Source organism: Aricia agestis, chromosome 1 (genome assembly GCF_905147365.1).
Source record: "Aricia agestis chromosome 1, ilAriAges1.1, whole genome shotgun sequence".
NCBI lineage: Eukaryota > Metazoa > Arthropoda > Insecta > Lepidoptera > Lycaenidae > Aricia > Aricia agestis.
Window position 1 is genome coordinate 5,506,467 of NC_056406.1, and position 19,329 is coordinate 5,525,795.

The 19,329-nt window shown below is 40.3% G+C and overlaps 1 protein-coding gene across 1 annotated transcript in view; it reads left to right on the forward strand.

Moving 5' to 3' along the window:
- The window catches only part of LOC121728801 (E3 ubiquitin-protein ligase RNF123-like), a 55,894-nt gene that overhangs the window by 10,721 nt on the left and 25,844 nt on the right, over nt 1–19,329 (forward strand). The window contains exons 9-16 of the mRNA XM_042117135.1: nt 7,725–7,904; nt 8,459–8,611; nt 9,161–9,270; nt 9,791–9,909; nt 11,492–11,604; nt 13,330–13,449; nt 15,460–15,560; nt 18,362–18,469. Of these exons, the coding sequence (XP_041973069.1) occupies nt 7,725–7,904; nt 8,459–8,611; nt 9,161–9,270; nt 9,791–9,909; nt 11,492–11,604; nt 13,330–13,449; nt 15,460–15,560; nt 18,362–18,469 (1,004 nt within the window). The remainder of the gene's footprint in view (nt 1–7,724; nt 7,905–8,458; nt 8,612–9,160; nt 9,271–9,790; nt 9,910–11,491; nt 11,605–13,329; nt 13,450–15,459; nt 15,561–18,361; nt 18,470–19,329) is intronic.

Genomic DNA, 19,329 nt, shown 5'->3' on the forward strand with positions numbered 1-19,329 from the left:
GCTGAATCCAGTGGGAGCCGGGCAATCTTGCCGACAGGTCTCCGCAGCTGGCCTTGTGAAGTGGCCAAGTCCACAACTCTGATGACTCCATCCTTCCCAGGTAGTAGGCGTGTGATTCTTCCCATCTTCCATTGGAGCGGAGGCAGATTGTCTTCTTTGAGCAGAACCAGTTCCCCAATTTTGGGTGGAGAGGAAGAGGAAAGCCATTTGGAGCGGATTTGAAGGGTATGGAGGTAGGACTTGGTCCAGAGAGCCCAAAAACGCTGAGAGAGAGATTGAATGAGCTGAAAGCGCTTAAGGGGGGAGATGACTCTGTCATCTATTGTGTGCTCGGGAAGAGCTGTGAGCGGACGGCCTATGAGGAAATGGCCGGATGTGAGGGGCTGATAGTCCGTAGGATCGGACGATAGTGGGCTGATAGGCCGAGAATTTAATACGGCCTCAATTCTAGCGAGCAGAGTTGAGAATTCCTCAAATGTGAGGCGTTGTTCACCGATTACACGGTAGAGGAGTTGCTTTGTTGATTTGACATTTATCTCGTGGATGCCTCCCATCCACGGGGCCTTGGGCGGATTAAGTAACCAAGTTATATTTTGAGCTGAGAGTTTATGGGAAATGGCGTCATTATTGTCATTGAGAAATTGTTGAACTTCTAGGAGCTGATTCCTAGCACCTACATAGTTTGTGCCGCAATCGGAACGTATTAAAACGGGAACACCGCGACGTGAGCAAAATCTTTGTAACGTGGCAATAAATGCATCTGTAGAAAGTGCGGATACGGGTTCCAAGTGAACCGCCTTTGTAGTGAGACAAACGAACATACAAAAGTAACCTTTTACTAACTTAGCATTTCGTAGTTGACTCGATTTAAGTAAAAATGGGCCGGCAAAATCTGTAGACACGTGACTAAATACGGGCTGAGGTATAACTCTGTCGGCTGGAAGGTCAGCCATGACAGGCATTTCGGGCTGAGCGCGGCAACGGAAACATCTTATACATTTATACGTTTTATGTCGAATGATGCGGCGTGCTGATAATATCCAGAATTGTTGACGTAATATAGCGTGTAATGTATCGGTGCCAGGGTGACAATGAATACGATGATAGTGATCGATGATAAGGTCTGTGAGCGGACTAGAACTAGGCAGTATGAATGGATGCTGTGCATCGTATGTGAGTTCCGAGCGAGTGAGTCTACCACCTACTCGAAGGAGACCGTCCTGCATAAAAGGTGATAATCGTTGTAACCTAACTGTGCAGAGTTTGTTAATTTGCAGGCGGTGAATGTCTTCTGCGAATGAGTTCTGTTGAACAGAGCGGATCCAGAAGAGCAGAGCTTGTCTACGTTCATTTACAGTTAGTGAACCTAGTTCTCGCGAGTGTGTAGGTAATTTACAGTTAGAAATAAATCGTCGCATGTACGCTGTGACGCCGATAAGTTTATCTAATGAGCTGAATCGTGTAAGAAGATCACTATCTATACCGGGGATTGTGAAATGACATGGAACTTGTTTAGGTTTGAGTCCAGGTAATTCCTGTCGAGTGTGAGCTGAAGGCATCTTGGGCCAGGTATCCTCTGGCAGTTTGAGCCAAGGAGGAGACCACCATAAACTATGCGAAAGAAGAGAATGTGCTGAGATTCCTCTGCTGGCACAATCAGCAGAGTTTAAGTGTGTAGGTACATGACGCCAGATGAGTGAGAGAGAGTTATTAGTAATTTTGGTTACTCTGTTAGCTTCAAATGTTTGTAAACGATGAGTAGGAGTTTTAATCCACGCGAGTACAATGGTGCTGTCTGACCAACAGACGTGTTGAGATATTGTTAGATGAGCGGAGAGATGTTGAGAGACACGAGACATGAGTTGAGATAAAAGTGTAGCCGCGGATAATTCTAATTTTGGAATTGTGAGTTTATTTTTAATAGGGGCTACCTTAGATTTAGCAATTATGAGTTGAACGTTAGCTGATCCATCGTGATTTAATTCGTGTAAATATACGACTGCAGCAAAACCATTTTCTGAGGCGTCTGCGAAGCCATGAAGTGAGTATGTAGAAGTTAATTTGTGCGGAGCTACGTGTCTGGGAAAATGTATGTTTGAGATGTTCGGAAGATCATGAGAAATGCGCTGCCAGTCTTGTGTAATGTTATCTGGAGTGGGGTCGTCCCAATCCAATTTGAGCAACCATAATTTTTGTAGAAGTAACTTTGCGCGGAATATAACAGGAGTGATCCAACCGTTTGGATCATAAAGAGAAGCTACAGTGCTGAGTATGGATCGTTTCGTTATGTGAGGAATTGGCGGTAGTGAAATGTGATATGTAAATTCATCAGACTGTGGAATCCATCTAATACCTAAAACCTTAACAGAGGGAGAATCTGAGCTGATGTCAAAGTCCTTAGGCATTTCGCATTGATCATCTGGGAAACGTTGTAAGAGTTCAGGAGTGTTAGATTTCCATTTACTGAGCTGGAAACCACCAAGCGATAATAAATTAATGAGTTGAGTTTGAAGAGCTGAAGCTTCTTCTATGGAGTCATGACCACAGAGAATATCATCTACGAATATGGAGTTACGTAATACATGAGCAGCTTGGGGATAGCGATGACCTTCATCATCAGCTAGTTGTAATAATGTGCGGATAGCATGATAAGGACTTGAACGTAATCCGTATGTAACAGTATTGAGCGCATATGTGAGTAAAGGTCGATCAGGAGACGATCTCCAGAGTATGAGCTGATAATAACGTTGATCTGGATTGATAATAATATTTCTAAACATCATTTTTATATCTGTGGTAAAGACTACACGATGTGTCCTGAATGTCAGAATTATATCGACAATATCACGCTGAAGGGCGGGGCCTGTATGTAGGCAATCATTAAGGCTGACACCATTGGATGACTTACAACTGCCATCGAATACTGTGCGGAGTTTATCAGTACCTGATTTAAATATACCATGATGAGGAATATAATAATGAGGTTTATGGGTAAAAGTAGAAGGATGACAAGGTGTCATGTGGCCTAAGTTTATGTATTCGTTCATAAATTCTATGTATTTTGAGCGGAATGAATGGTCGGATTGTAATCGCTTTTCTAAGTTGAGAAATCTACGGAGAGCAATAGCATGTGTACTACCTAACTGCGGAGCATTCGATAAAAATGGAAGAGTTACGATATAACGTCCCGATCGGTTACGAGTAGTAGTTGAGCGGAATAAGTCTTCACATTGTTCATGTAATGGGTTTGAGTGAGTTGGACGCGGCTGGGGTTCTTCTGACTCCCAGAATCGTTCTAGACTTTTATTTATATCTTGATGAGAATGAGAATGAACCGAATGAGCGGATTGAGCGGAATGAGTCAAATGAGCGATATGAGCGGAGTTAACTTGAACTACTGAGTTATCATATAATTGTTTAATGGGACCTATGAGTGCAAAATCAAAAATCGTGCCGAAGGCTATGGGCTTCCCCGGGCCCAAAGTCACCTTAGTACCATCTAACACATGGCCTAAAACATCTGAGCCTAAAATGAGATCGATGGGCGCAGGAGTATGATAATTGTGATCCGCTAAAGGAATAAGCTGACTTTCCGAGTCATGTACTACATCGGGAATTTTTTGCATAGGTAGGTAACCTGTGACATCCTTCAAAATATGAGCGGAAGTTGTGATAGAAGGCGTGTCACTACGTGTGGGCCGAAAAGTAATCGAAACATGACCTTTAGAATTTTGTATGTGCTGATCTCCAACGCCTGTAATTTTTAATGAGCAATGTTTCGGTTGTAAATTAAGTGTTTTTACTAAGCGTTGAGTAATTAAAGTTATCATACTACCACAATCAAGTAATGCGCGTGCTTTATGATAGTTACCATATTTATCTGAAATTTTCAAAACAACTGTAGGTAATAATATGGGAGTTTGTAATGAGTTATTATTATGCTGAGTAGTATTAACTTGAGCGGAATCATTATGAGCTGAATTATGAGCTGAGTTATGAGCGGATTTATGATGAGAAAAATTATTATTTAAATTATTGGGCTGATTTTCTAACTCTGAATGCTCCGTGATGGTAGGTAGTCATTGTTTGTTATTATTATTATTATGAGGCGAAGATGAATGCGACTGATGAGATGTAGATGGTTGATGATGAACGATTGTATGGTTAGTATTAGATGTGTATGGTATGAGTATTATTATTATCACGACGACGGTGCTGCGCGCGCAGGTGAGCAGGAAGTAAATGAGCTGATGATGTTGGCGAGCGTGGTGCATCATGACGATGAAGAGAAGTGTGATGATTAGGACTACCACAATCCTTACAGACACCAGTCGACCTACATTCGTTTTCGTAGTGCGGACCTAAACATTTACGACATCTACCTTTTGACTCGATAAAGTCCCAACGTCCTTGAATGGGCTGATGGTTATACTTGGGACAAGCTATTAATTTGTGCTCTGTGGACCTACAATATGGGCAGTAAAACTTAGATTTAAAACTGGCTTGAGCTGAGTATACGTGCTGAACTTGTCGGGGGGGAGAGGGGGGTGCATAGTGTTGGCGAGAATGAGATGGAGCTGGGCTGACATGCGGGGTACGCATGGTATGTGCTGAAGGCGAGCGCTGATACGCGGGGCTTATGGGTCTAAAGCGGAGACTGCGCGGAGAGCGGGGGGAGGGGGGTTGTTGACGGCAAGGTCCCGCTTGACCTTGAGACTCAGTGCGCGCTGGCGTCGGACATTCTGTCTCGATACAGCGCGCGTGCTCTTCTAAAAAAGAGATTAAATTATCTAATGTGGGCAGAACATCAGAGGCGCCGTATCTCCTCTCGAATAATGTGCGGAGCTCCCCCTGTAGTTTACGGACTACAATCGAGACAAAAACATAGTTGCTGTCCATAGGTAAATTTAAATTTTTTAATGCGCTTTGAGCTGAGATGAGCGGAGTGAGAAAAGTAGTTCGGATACTCGAGCGTATATGAATGTTGGGCAGACCGAGTATAATATCGACAAACCTGTCGATCAACACGCGACGGTTTTCATATCGACGTGTTAGTATGTCGAGCGCAACACTATAATTCTCGTTAGTGATTTTTAGATGAGAAACCATGGATAATGCCTCCCCCGACAGGCATGAGAGCAGGTAATGTAATTTTACCGCGTCCGACAACGTTGCCATGTCGTCCATCAGACTACGGAAAATCGTAATAAAAGAAGGCCATTCTTCAACCAACGAATTAAACTTCGGAAGCTCAATTTTAGGCAAAACGGAAGAAGTGAGCTGAGGAGTCTCCGAAGTACTTTGTGTATTTTCGGCCGCCGTTAAAATAAAATAATAGTCCGAAATCGCACTGTCGTAATTGGACGTATATAGTTTTTCGTTATCTTGGGATAAGTTTGGGTCGTCTAGGATCTCGTGATAAATTTTCTCGAGTCTTGTTTTTTGATAGGAAACTTCCTTGAATCGCGCATTAAATTCCTTTCTTAATGTTTGAGAAGACTCCTTGGAGTCGCCACTAGAAAGTGTTGTCGCAATTTCTTTGAGCCGACTGAAAGCTTTGACGGCCTCTCTGAAAACGGCTGCTTGCGATTTAGTAGGCATGCTAGTGTAAAGGAACCTTAACGAGCTGATAAAAATGTATATAAGTAGTTAATAAACTATGTTGAAAAAATAGTAAAGTGTTATAGTAATGTGCTGAGTTAGTATATCTGAATTCTAACGCAAGTATAACTCGGTAACAGCAATATTATGTAATGAGCGGAGACATAAAACGTTTAAATGCGATACCTAAGACGCTTGTTATTGTAATAGTTATTAAAAACAATTAACAGATGTTTCTTATCGGAGCGGAGGTGCTGAGGTATGCGCGCGCGGCGAAAGATCGATCGCGATAAGGCGAGTAATTAAGTCGAAGTACCTAAATGCTAAGTTAACAACTGTAAATATTTCAATGAGCCGAACAATAATAACACTTAATGTAATAGGCACAAACTATGTGATGTATGAAAGTTTCTTTGTTCCTACAACCCGACGGAATTATGTTGAAGATATTTTTATATTGGTATTTGGGCTGAAATATATTCGGGAATTTAATTTAAATGCAATATAGACGCAATATATGGGCTGAAAATAATGCGATTACAATTACACAATAAGATAATAGGGGATTAAATTACCTATGCAAATTATTACTTAATATGGCGGACGAACAAAATCGTATTTGGCTAACTTTGCAAAAATATTGCCGTAAGGGGGTAAAAAATGGGCGGAGGCTACTTTATACGATAGAATATTAGTAATAAAATGGGATTTCAATAATACTAGGCAGAAATATGAGCAGAATGAACTGTAGTTTGTATTTTCGCCGGGCCTGGCATTAAAGCGGGTGGGTGAAAAAAATATTCCTAGGCTCGCTATGGACCAGGGAGTGTGCTGAAAGGCTCGAAATGACCAGAAAGGTCACTGGATGGCTCGAAAGGACCAGAAAATGTAGGGGCGAGGACCCCTACACTACAACGATGGGCAGAAAGGAAACTGGGGTTACCTGGTGGCTGAGACAGCTGGGCAGATGGGCTGATAGGGCTGAAAGGGCTGATGTGCTGATGCTCGTAGTCACACGACACTGTCACCTTCTATTTCACTGAGCTGAGGATTTATCGCGAATCACGGGAACGGCTAGCCGATATTTTTCGTATGTAACGATCGCGCGCCGGTAATGGACTGTGTCGAACTTGCGTCAAACGTATGACAGCTGACAGCGCAGACTCATGCGCAGTGTTGCCAACTGCCACATTCGTCGCGCTAAAGTTTGGCGCGAACACTTTGTTTCCTTTAATATTTAAAACTACGCAACGGATTTTGATGATTCTTTCAGTGTTAGATAACCCATTTATTGAGGAAGGCTATAGGCTATATTTTATCACGCTAAGACTAATAGGAGCGAAGAAATAGAGGAAAATGTGGAAAAAATGGGGAAAATTATTTGAAAGGGCTAACTTGAACGCGCTAATCTCAGGAACTACTGGTCCGATTTGAAAAACTCTTTCAGTGTTAGATATACCATTTATTGAGGAAGGCTTAAGGCTATATTTTATCACGCTAATACTAATAGGAGAATGTGGAAAAAACGGGGGAAATTATTTGAAAGGGCTTATCTCGCGAACTACTGGAGAAATTTTTATGTTATTTGGCACAGATAAGAAGTAGACCACGTGAAGGATCATAGGCTATCGATTTTAATCATTTTTTCAGTGGCTATATATTGTGTACCTGCGGGTCGCTAGTAGTTATATAATTTATGAGTAACATTGTCCTACAAATAGAACAATCAATATTTTAAGATCATCAAATCAAAGTATGAAATCCTTTCTATTTCTGTTAGCTACCACTTTCAAGGTTTTTCGCAAATATAAATGTTGTTTGTCTTATCAAAATGAATCTACACACTAAAAAATTGCGTGATAGTAATCAAAATAAAATTGTTCTAGGGCTCCCGTATTATAAGTCATATTACACACAAAAGATCATCTACACAATAGACCGCCCGAATGTAATTGAAAAAGGTAAAACAATTTAGTATCAGACTCGTGCCCTAAATCGTGTCGCTGTGTTAATCGAGTCCGTTCAATAACACGCTCTACATTATTATACTTACCGTGCTTACAAGGAAATACACCAACTTTACTCCGCCAAAGTAGCTTAGCTTAATTATTCCCACTTTTCAGGCGTTCCTTATATCTCTAGCGCGTATAGTGGTGACAGAACTGGGTACCACCATGCGTCTGCCGTACGTGGTGGTGGGGGAGCTGCTGCCCCGGCTGCGGGCGTACGTGGGGCTGGACGGAAAAATCCCACCCGTACAGACCGCGAGGGACTTCTACTTGAAGGCGAAGAAGGATGATTTTGTAAGTTGCAGATTTTGTTCCTAAAAAAATCTTTTTGTTTTCTTAAAAAACAGACCCAACAGAACCGTCCGATGGCGCAGATAAAAACAAAATATTATATTAGTGTAGTAACTAGTGAGTGACCCCCCCCCCCCCCCTTCAGGCTGCGACCGCGCCTGCTACGTATCAGTCCACACTTCTAATGCGTATTATGCAATTCTTTTTACCAGAATTTAAGTAGGATATCGAGGGCCTTCCAAAGCGTTCATTGAACTTATGAATGAATACAATAACATATTATATATTTTACCGACCCATGTAAGTTACCCTAATGATACTGCAGGAGGCTCACTACCGGCGGCTCGCGTCCTGCTCTAACAACGTCATTTAACGTTTGTCGGAGTAGGACGCGGCATTCCGATTCGTTCGTTTGAGTCTCCAAGTTGTTTCGTTGTATGGACCCAGGGTCGGTAGGAGCAAAAAAAGCCTGCCTTTTGCCCTCATGTACCTATCCATTAGACTAAATGAGCAATCTAATGTAGGCAAAATTAACTTAAGCGATTACCCAATTCTAGCTCCACCTAGCTCAGAAGCTACAGCATCAGCCGCACACACGTCTGTGCTCGCTGCTGGGGCTGATGTGGACGTTCCTGGAGGAGGCGCAGCTGTGCGACATCCTGGAGCACTGCGTCGTCAGACTGTGTCTGCTGTATGAGATGGTGTCGCCGGTATTGATATGTTATTATTGGTAGAACCCTGGGTGGAAAAAAACCCTACACTTATTCTATATTCATTTTTAGTCTTTTACAATTATAGGAAACATTTGTTTTTGTAGATGGAATATCATTTATTACATTTTGATTTTTTTTGTGTTCTTGTAAAAAAAACCCGTAGCAAGGAACATGAAAACTGTCACGCATATCATCTTAGAACGCACAAACTATAGTAGATACGTTAATTCCGACGTATTTATTGACACCTAATTCATTCATATCAGCTTGGGCGCTGCGCTGCGGTACAAACCTAGTACCTTTTTTTACATGGAGAAATGCATAAGCATTGGGGACATAGGCCCCGGTGGATTGGGGACATCGGCTGGGGTATCGGGGACTCCCCGTAGGATCTACCCACTAAAACCCCATGGTGCTCCACTCCCTGCTCAGACATCGTTCCGGGCAACGATCAACACATCGGAACTCTACCAGCGGACAAACCTTAGGACTTAGAAGTACTCAGAGTCTTAAACATATTTTATGCTATTGCATTTTAATTTTCAGGATATGAGTTTTGATAGCCACATAGAGATAGTGTATCTACTGTGCGGGATGATGCAGCATCGCCAGACCAGACATAACCTCGTCAAATATGTACTCTTCGGCAAGATCAAGTAAGATATCATATTATATCCAACTGAAACGTTATTGCCTAATCTGTATATCTGTGCCGGATACACGTGTGACAGAGAAGATAAGCTGTAGAGTCGTAAGATTCGTGTACAATAATAATTATTATGCTACAATACTATAAACTTATACAACACCGCTAAGAACATGTTTGGATCAAAAGTTACAGAGTTTTTAAACGCTTTTTTGTAAATTGTAATACAAAGTCATTCTATGATTTTATATTACAAAAAAACTGTTTTAATAGCTGAGAGCTTAACAGTAGTAAAGATCTGTAAGAAATACGTTTGTTAGACTGCAAAAGCTATGACAGCTTTGCAGTCTATTACTTATACAAAATACATACTAAGTATACAGTTTTTCAATAATGTTATGAATACGTAATGCCTTTAGACGTACCTAGTATAACTAGTAAACTCCGTAGGTATACGAAATTTTGTCTTCGCTTAAGGCTCATTTTGGCCAAATATATAAAAAACTATAACCGTTAATCCTCATTCCCAGATTTGACAACTTTCTGACCATAAAAAGCCCGGACGAGGGCGTCCTGCGCGCGGCGCTCCGCCGGCCGTGGTGGCAAAAACCCACGCCAGTGCAGGGGGAGAGGGACCCCAAGATAGCTGGTGAGGGTTTAGTACGCATAGTTACACAATATAAATAAGTGTAGTAGAGTAAGAATGCGTCTCCACCGAAGCTGCGTTGCCAATAATGGTTTTTAAGATCCAATAAAACAACGGCATGCTTAATAGAGAGTTTGAATTTTAATTTGAACTGCGCTCAGCGAGGTCAGAAAAATGTAACGATTCTATTGGTCAACTCCTGTGGAAACGCATTAAAGTAAAAACTTTACAAAACCGTGTCTTTTAAATGAAACTCGCTCGATACAGATATATTATTTAACGTATACGGCGTGTTAGGTACCAGTTACAACATTGTTTTATTTACTGTTATCTGAAATTACGCTAATCTGTGCATCCGGCACGTTAAGGGTAATATTATAGTAAGATGTACTGTCTACTGTATGTCTACTGTATATTAATTGAACTGTACTTTTTATCTCATATGGGTTCACGTACACAATATCAATTTAAAACAAAAAGGTTTTACGCAAAAACTTCACAAAGTAGCAGGCACAAAAAGGGTAATAGGGATAATGACAAGGTCAAAGATTAGCGAATTTTGTTAATAAAATAAAGAAATCACGGTAAAAAATAAGTGTTCCCAAAATTTCAGCTTGATAGCATTAGTATTTTTTTTGTTATGCGCCTTTAAAGTTGGATAATAAAGTCGATTTTTTTTTTCAATTAAATTTCTTAATATTTGTATACAATTCGATAACTTATGCAATTAAAAGCAACTTTTATTATGAAACCACTTTCATAAACGCAATATTTAATATACCTGTCGAACAAAGTTGTCTCCCGATGCGTACAAACTACGAAAGACTGACGTCAGTCTTTCGTAGCACTTTGTATGGAGCGTTTCGGGCAGGTCTTTTTTATGAGATATTTGAATTGTCATATCTTGGTGAATTTTTAAGCTATCAGAGTCATTCTTTCAATGATGTTTCTATTTTTTAAGTGTCCTTCAATTACCGATAAGAAAAAAAAATAGTCATCATGCCTATTACCGTTTAGGCTTATGTAGAGTTTTGTAATTAGTAATTAATTTCCTACATGCTCATAATATTTTAAATCCATCGCTTCAATTTATATAGTGGCCGTCCATCATGTTCTTGGTAGTCACATTAATTAGTAACATTAATTTTGACGACTATTTTTTTTTACGAAATAAGAGGGCAAACGAGCAAACGGGTCACCTGATGGAAAGCAACTTCCGTCGCCCATGGACACTCGCAGCATCAGAAGAGCTGCAGGTGCGTTGCCGGCCTTTTAAGAGGGAATAGGGTAATATGGGAGGGTAGGGATGGGAAGGAATTAGGGGAGGGAAGGGAATAGGGTAGGGAATTGGGCCTCCGGTAAACTCACTCACTTAGCGAAACACACGTTGTAACGAGTGGGAGAGTGAGAACGTGGTATTTCTCTGGTCGAGCCGGCCTATTCGTGCCGAAGCATGGCTCTCCCACGTATAAATATGTGATTCATAATTAAGAATACTGCCATAATTTTATACACATTACACTTTATGTGTACGTAAAGAAATTCCTTTTATAAGAAAATTTTATATTTTCAATTTATTCAATAGAATGTGAAGACCCCAGTAAGTGTAATTCAGAGGAAGATGCTAAACTGGAGAGTCAGTACAAGGCGGATTGTGACAATATCACTAAAACCATCGCACCGCTGGAGAATATGCAAGTACGCCGCGATTTTAATATGCTACGACTAGTATTAGTTTGCGATTTCTTGACTTCAATCCAACATAGACATACAGTAGGTACTCCCAAAGTAATAATGCGCATAGAAATTTTTGTAACTTCTCGGCAACGGTCGTATTTCCCGAGCGTCGGAAGCAGCAAGCGCTGTTTTAAACTTAACTTCAAGAAAAACAGCGCTTTGCAGCGACGTAGAGATGCCTGACGTTGCTTGGATGTAATACCATGGTAACGCCGCGATTTGCTTCCCGGTGAGTTATAGCACTTATTGACGAACCGGCGACAGCGGACAGTCACCGGCTATATTATATTTACTTCTATTTCCTTTGAACAAGGTGCAAAATGCAAGTGCATTTAGGGCTCTTACGTTTCATAGATTCAGATGTTTTCGTAACTACGAAAATTAGCGAAGACTTGCATGCGCATTATTAATTTAGGAGTACTGTACCTAAACTAGCAAGCAACTCCGTGGCGCCATAATTCGGCTATCGCATAGGAACGGTAAATTTTTCCGGGATTCAAAGTATCCTATGTCCGTTCCTAGGACGCAAAATCGGTTCAGCGGCTTAGACGTGAAGAGGTAACAGACAGTACATTTTCGCATTTATAATATTAGTAAGTATGGATAAAGACGTAAAATGTATTGATCAATATACGCAGCGGGCTTACAACGCTCTCCGAGTCCAATATAATAATGCGCTAAGAGTGATGTTGGGGCTTCCGCGATTCTGCAGCGCATCAAATATGTTTGCTCAAACTCACACTGATGGCTTTCAAGCCGTCATATGAAAGCGATTAGCTTCTTTGATGAGCAGAGTTCGCGCAAGCACCAACACCATTCCTAGGGTGATAAGTGATAAAGTTGAGTGTCCAATCGTGCGTTATTGGGTGCACATTCATGTTTACGTGCCCAGTGCTGCTGGTAGGTCACGTAGACGGTAGATATTTTAACTAATTATATAATTTCTGAGTACTAACATAGTTTGTAATAAAATAATTATTATATAATTACTAACAACTTATGGACTCCAGTCTGAAATAAACATATTTATTTATTTATTAACATAATAGGTGATGAGGTATTATCTCTTCATTTCATAAGACAGTTAAGTTTTAGGAATCGACCCCTAAGGGCCTATCCACATGTCCACGTTACGACGTCGTCTACGTGGAACGGTCCGGTAACGTGGCACGGTACGTTGTCGTTACGTGAAAATTTACGTCAACGTAACGTAAAAATGCACGTCACGATGTAGTAACATTGTACATCACCATGCCTTGTAAAACTGCTACATTCTTCATTACTAATCTAGATATGGACCGCACAATAAGTATTCTGCTTCTGCTATTGTTAAGAAGACAGAGAGAAAGATTTAAGAACAAAAAAGACGTAAAATGTTGCTACACCGCGATGTGAATTTTCACGTTACGTTGACGTAAATTTTCTCGTCACGTTAACGTACCGTGCAAGTTTTTCGCACCGTTCCACGTTGACGACGTCGTGACGTGGAGATGTGGATAGGCCGTAAGTCAAGAATCAAGATGCATTTCGAGAAATTTTTGTGGCAAAAAAAATAAAATGTATGGGATTTATCACGATGCACGTTTAGATGCCTTATGTAATTTTTTGGCCTCGTTATCGAAATTATCAAATACATTTTGAGTAAGGATCCTTTATGATTGTTTAAAATGTTATACCTCGTCGTAGCTGGAGTACATGTTGATGTTGCTGGACAACTCTGACGCCAGCAACATCGTCCCCTCCACGCGCAAGATCTTCGTGGAGAAGTTCAAGAGATACATCCTCGACAACTGTATCCTTGATATGGTATGTCACACATAGCTTTAGAGCTCACGTAGTATATTACGACTTAACTTGAACTTTATATTATAGAATTGTCTTACATATTCAAGTTAAATCGTATACAACTTGTTATTAGTACACAGGGTGTAACAAAACTAAGTGATAATAGTATAGGATGTATATTGTGTATGTGTCCCTTATATATTTTACTAGCTGTCCCGGTGAACTTCGTGTCACTTTAAAACCTTCCCTGGACTTCTACGAATATTTTAAGACTAAAATCAGCCCAATCCGCCCAGCCTTTCTCGAGTTTTAGTGCGACTAACGCAATTGAAAATCTATTTTTATATATATAGATTTATTTAATTAATATTTTTTGTACACAAAACTGTTTACAGTGAAAGTATTAAAACTAGAAATACATTTTGTACAAAGGTAAGTTACTTATTCCGACTGGAATCTAAATATACATAGAGTTCGCTGTCAAAATAGCAGCTCTGAAAGAGCATTTTTTTTGTAATATTTATGGGCAAGCGCCCCAGCGTCATGGAGTTGTCCACACAACAGTTTTAAAAAGTTACCCTTTCAGCGCTTCTACTTTCACAGTGAACTCTATACAGAGGACTCATAAGTCATACACACCCTAAAGTATTATCAATTTGTTCACACCATGTGTAGCTAAAAACTGCAAACACTGTAGTACCGGAAATAGTATTCTTCACATTTCGGTATAGGAATAAGAAGTGTATGAATAGACCATACCACTAGGAGAAACAAAAACTTTAAATTAAAATTTTCGTGTGAGCCTTATGGTGTGGACCATAATGCGCGTAATTTATCTTAAAGTTAGAAAGTCAATAACTTAGGTAGTATTAAATGGAAATTATTACAAAATTACTTTTATGCTTCTCAAAATAGACCAATACCAAGAAGCGCAGGCAAAATATCTGCTTCAGTGGAATAGAGAATGAGCGGCGGCCGGCGCCGGCCCGCTTTGTTCCCGGAATCACGTTGGAGATTTCTCAATATTACGCCGATATTCAGATGCTTATAAGCTGAAAATGAATACCTTTCTTTTGAGTCTAGTGCTTATTTCTCAGTGAGCTCAAGTTCAAAAGTAGGTCATAATACAGGGTGTAACAAATCAGAGTAATAATACTTTAAGGTGTGTATCAGTTTCCTAGGTATAGAGTTCACTGCGAAAGTAGCAGCGATGAAAGAGTAACTTTTTAAACTTTTGTTGTTGTGCAAGCTTGCCCATACAAATCACAAAAAAAAATTACTCTTTCCCTTATTACGTAAACCGTACTAAGTATACTATGAACTATGCAATAGTCAATTATTAGTGGGTCCCTAGACGATCAATTTTATTGTGCAACATCATTAAACGCGTTGCGCGTTCAATATCAACCCTAGACGGTCAAGAACACGTGATATTGCACAATAAAATTGATCGTCTAGGGGCAGGTTCTATCGTACCCGCAACTCTGCCTTTAGCGATGAGTGGAGCTGCACCATGCGATTTTAGTGGGTAGACTACGCAGGAGTCCCACATACCCCGGCCGATATCCTCAATTTGCCGGGAATGCGTAAAGCATTTCCCCATGTTGAAAAAAAAAGGGGCCCGCTTACTATGAACTATAGACAATTATTACATGAACCGTACCCCACAGCGTAGTGTGAAAATATATCGCTAAGTACTCTGCACATACGGTATTACTAGATAGTTTTACTACAAATCCAGTGAAAATTATCAGTATAAAGGCCGGCAACGCACCTGCAGCTCTTCTGATGTTGCGAGTGTTCATGGGCGACGGAAGTTGCTTTCAGGTGACCCGATTGCTCGTTTGCCCCATTATTTCATTAAAGTTTTTACTCTACGTGATTGCTCGATCGAGTAAAACCGTATATGAGTACTCAGCGATAAACAAACCTCCCTTCAACGTTGCAATATCAAATGCGGGCTATAGCCGTATAGGGTAACGGCATTGCCAATGCCGTTACCCTATAACTCAGGACAGCTATTGTCCACAGCGGCTGTTCAACATATCACGCAGCACGACGGAGACGTTCTGGTGGTGTCACGCGCGTCTTCTCGCCGCCGTGCTGCGACTGTGGCAGCAGGAAGCTGACCAGTGAGTATAACCTGTACTTGGAAAATTAAGTATAATAAGACTTTACTCTGCTTATATTTAAGTCTTTTCATCCGACGGTGAAGATTTCAACCAAGCAGATCTCTACTAGTTAACTAAATTTCGTCTGCATACTCATACATATTATATTTCGTGGATTGATGATTCACCTTACATTGTCAGTTTATGCTGCCACGTTGGCTTTTTACAAGCGATTACTATACATACATACTTATTCGTCTAAGAATGCCCATAATCAACGTTGATAGTGCATGTTATCGACTTTGCAATCATGGTGGCAAACATGTTATCCATCACGGCCCAAGGTCAAATTTTCTATCAACAAACACGTTTAAGTAAATTCTGTACCAGAGTTCAAAATATTATAAAGCGGAAAAGTTTGTTTGTTTGAACGCGCTAATCTCAGGAACTACTGGTCCGATTTGAAAAATTATTTCAGTGTTAGATAGCCCATTTATCGAGGAAGGCTATATTTTATCACGCTAAGACTAATAGGAGCGAAGAAATAGAGGAAAATGGGGTAAATTATTTGAAAGGGAAATTTTATCTCACGAACTACTGGAGCAATTTTTCTGTTATTTGGCACAGATAAGACCACGTGAAGGATAATAGGCTTTTTTTGTGAACTAATTTGTCTGTGAAATATTTAATTTACGCGGGCAAAGCCGCGCGGAACGGCTAGTTACTAGTATTTCATAAAATATGAAGGTCGGTCGGTTCGGACAAAGCTCTCTGTAATATATTTAGTGTGCGGTCGTAATGAGTCCTAATGGGGCTTCCCCGAACTCTCCATTAGCGGACCCTCAGCATTATATATTCATAAGTTCATAACAACACTCCAGACGTTTATATAAACAGTACTGACCTTTTATTATATCGTTGAATCTTTATGCCTTAACTTTTTTTAACTTACATGGATTTGCCTGTGCTGCTATAAGAAAGACGATGATATTTACATTACATTACATTTGTTTATTACATGTAGTTTGATGATCATGGTAGTATAATGAGGGTTTTTAAGGACACTATCACATTTTTTCACAAATATCAGCGATTTTCCGGTACCATTTTAAAGAATTAGGAGTCACACTGCGAGGATATTTTGGTTTCAAATGAAAGATAATATATTCATCTCCACGTCTATATCATAAAAATGTTATAGCCGTATACAAAATTTTCACATAAAATACGTTTTAACCATCACAATAATCGCAATATATTAAAAAATGGGGTCCGATTAGGTACCATTATAGCTAAATACACTGAACTAAGGAAAATAAATATACAAAAAAATTGTTGCTTATTTAGTCCCCTATACGAATGGCTAAATAATATATATATATAAAAATAAGTAACATTTCCGTTTATAAGAAAAATAATAAACGCTCTCAAATTTCTTCATACATTTTCGCCCTATCAAGAAAGCGGCGAGCGTCGTAACCGCCACTGTACAAGGCGCGCTGATATTGAATGTTATTTTAATGTCCTTAACGTCGATATTCGTACTAACCTGCAAATTTTTGTCTTAATTTTTGTGATAGCGTCGCCTGGAACAAGGTGTCAAAAATTCTTAATCAGTTTTAAAAACAAAACCTTCTAATGCAGGCTCCACACTCGCGGCGCGAAAGCTCGCGAAGGCCGGAAGCCGCGAGTGTGGAGGGTTTCGCGGCTTCGCGTTCGCGCTTCACGGCTTTCCCCGTTCGGTGTCGGTTTTTTGGCCCGCGACATTTTGATAAGCACACTATTATAAGAGCAGCAACAACAATGACTTCCAACGTCCATTTTTCTCAAATGCGCGAACGTAAATGCTAAGATTGCGAGTGTAGAGGGCCGTATTTATCCGCGTCGTGTTCATGGCGCGTAGCGTCCGTGAATCACGGCCGCAATTGACAACATTTATTTGAAATGTTGTCAATTGCGGCCGTGATTTTTGTACTTGTTTTATAACGAAATATAAAAGTAGGGGTTAAATTATATATTTTTTATTTTTGAAAATGTGGTCATTTTCATTTATAAAACTTGGTTTTTAATACTGATCATTCTAAAATGACTTACGCGCCAAATGACGTCATTGGTACGGTTGAACAACAAAATACCTTTGCACGTCATATCTGATTTCTTAAAAAAACTGTCAGTACTGTCACTGACTTTGTGGTACTTTACTTTGAGGTTATTGAATTTATTATTGTGTTTAGATCTGCATTATTTTCGTTCCTACAAGCAAAGGTGTGTATCGTATCGTATTTTGCCGTGCCAATGACGTCACAAGTGGATTTTTCGTTCTAATTTTTTTTCTCGGAAATTAATGATTTAAAAAATCTGTAATTTCTTTAGGACTTCGGAAATAAAAACAAAGAAATAGTATTTTTTATTTTTAATGATTAATTAAATGAAATGTTGTCAATTCGCGCCGCGAGTGTGGAGCCGGCTTGACAGTCTACGTGTGTGTCGTGTTTGCAAAAGAAATATCCAACCTCATTGCCGATTCAAAATTTAGTAAATGTACCATCGAAGAAATTGATTTATAGGCAGTTGACGGACCTACGTCATTTGGCCGGACCATGTTATTTCAATGTAAGTTGTCATCTGTAGACTAGGTTTGACATAACGCGACCAAATTATGTCCGCCATCTGCTTATGAATCAATTTCTCTGTTAGTACAATTTAAAGCATTGTATGCAAAAGAAATTTGCGATCTCATCGTCGATCTACCACGTTATCAAATTTCGATTTTATTACTATGTCGTAAGATTCAAAATTCAGTAAACCTCTCGGTGTACCAGGCGCTCTGTCCCCCACATCCCGGCGCTGGCGGTGGTGGACGGCGAGCTGGACTTCTACAACGTGGACCGGCTGGGCGGCGTGCTGCCCTACCTCGTCAGGACGCTCCGGTAAGTCCTGTGCAGGTACCCGCACATTGTGCGAGTTTCTTACGTTCTTCTCGCCGGGTTAGTTCTCGAGCCGGTGGTAGGCACCAGTAGTATCAACGTTCACAAAACATTTGGCGGGCTTCAAACCAGAAGGGCGTATAATAAAAATGTTTTTTTAAAGAACAAAATAGAATGATGTAAGTGCAATATTGGAAGTTTTAGAATAGTTAAATTACAAAAGATCATTTCACGAAATTATTAAGGAATTACTTTTTTTTTAATGAAATAAGGGGGCAAACGAGCAAACGGGTCACCTGATGGAAAGCGACTTCCGTCGCCCATGGACACTCGCAGCATCAGAAGAGCTGCAAGTGCGTTGCCGGCCTTTTAAGAGGGAATAGGGTAATAGGGGAGGGTATGGAAGGGAAGGAAAGGGAATAGTTGAGGATAGGGAAGGGAATACGGTAGGGGTTAGGGGATTGGGCCTCCGGTAAACTCACTCACTCGTGTGCGGTAAACTCACTCACACGGCGTGAAACAGCGCAAGCGCTGTTTCACGCCGGTTTTCTGTGAGAACGTGGTATTTATCCGGTCGAGCCGGCCCATTCGTGCCGAAGCATGGCTCTCCCACGTATATACTACTTTCTTACTTCTTCGTACTTACTACTTTCATATCAAAATTCAGTTGTAGAGATCTATTTCTTCTTAAAAAACTACTCTTTTATACGCTCTTCTGGCTTAAAGCCCGCGATTTGTAAATTCTGAATAAAAAAGTTTGAATTTGAGTTTGTGACGTGGTGTAGTTGGATAGAGGTACAAATTGCTAGCGCGCGCAAACTTACGAGATACACAAATGGTTTTCGTGGTATTAAAATAAAATA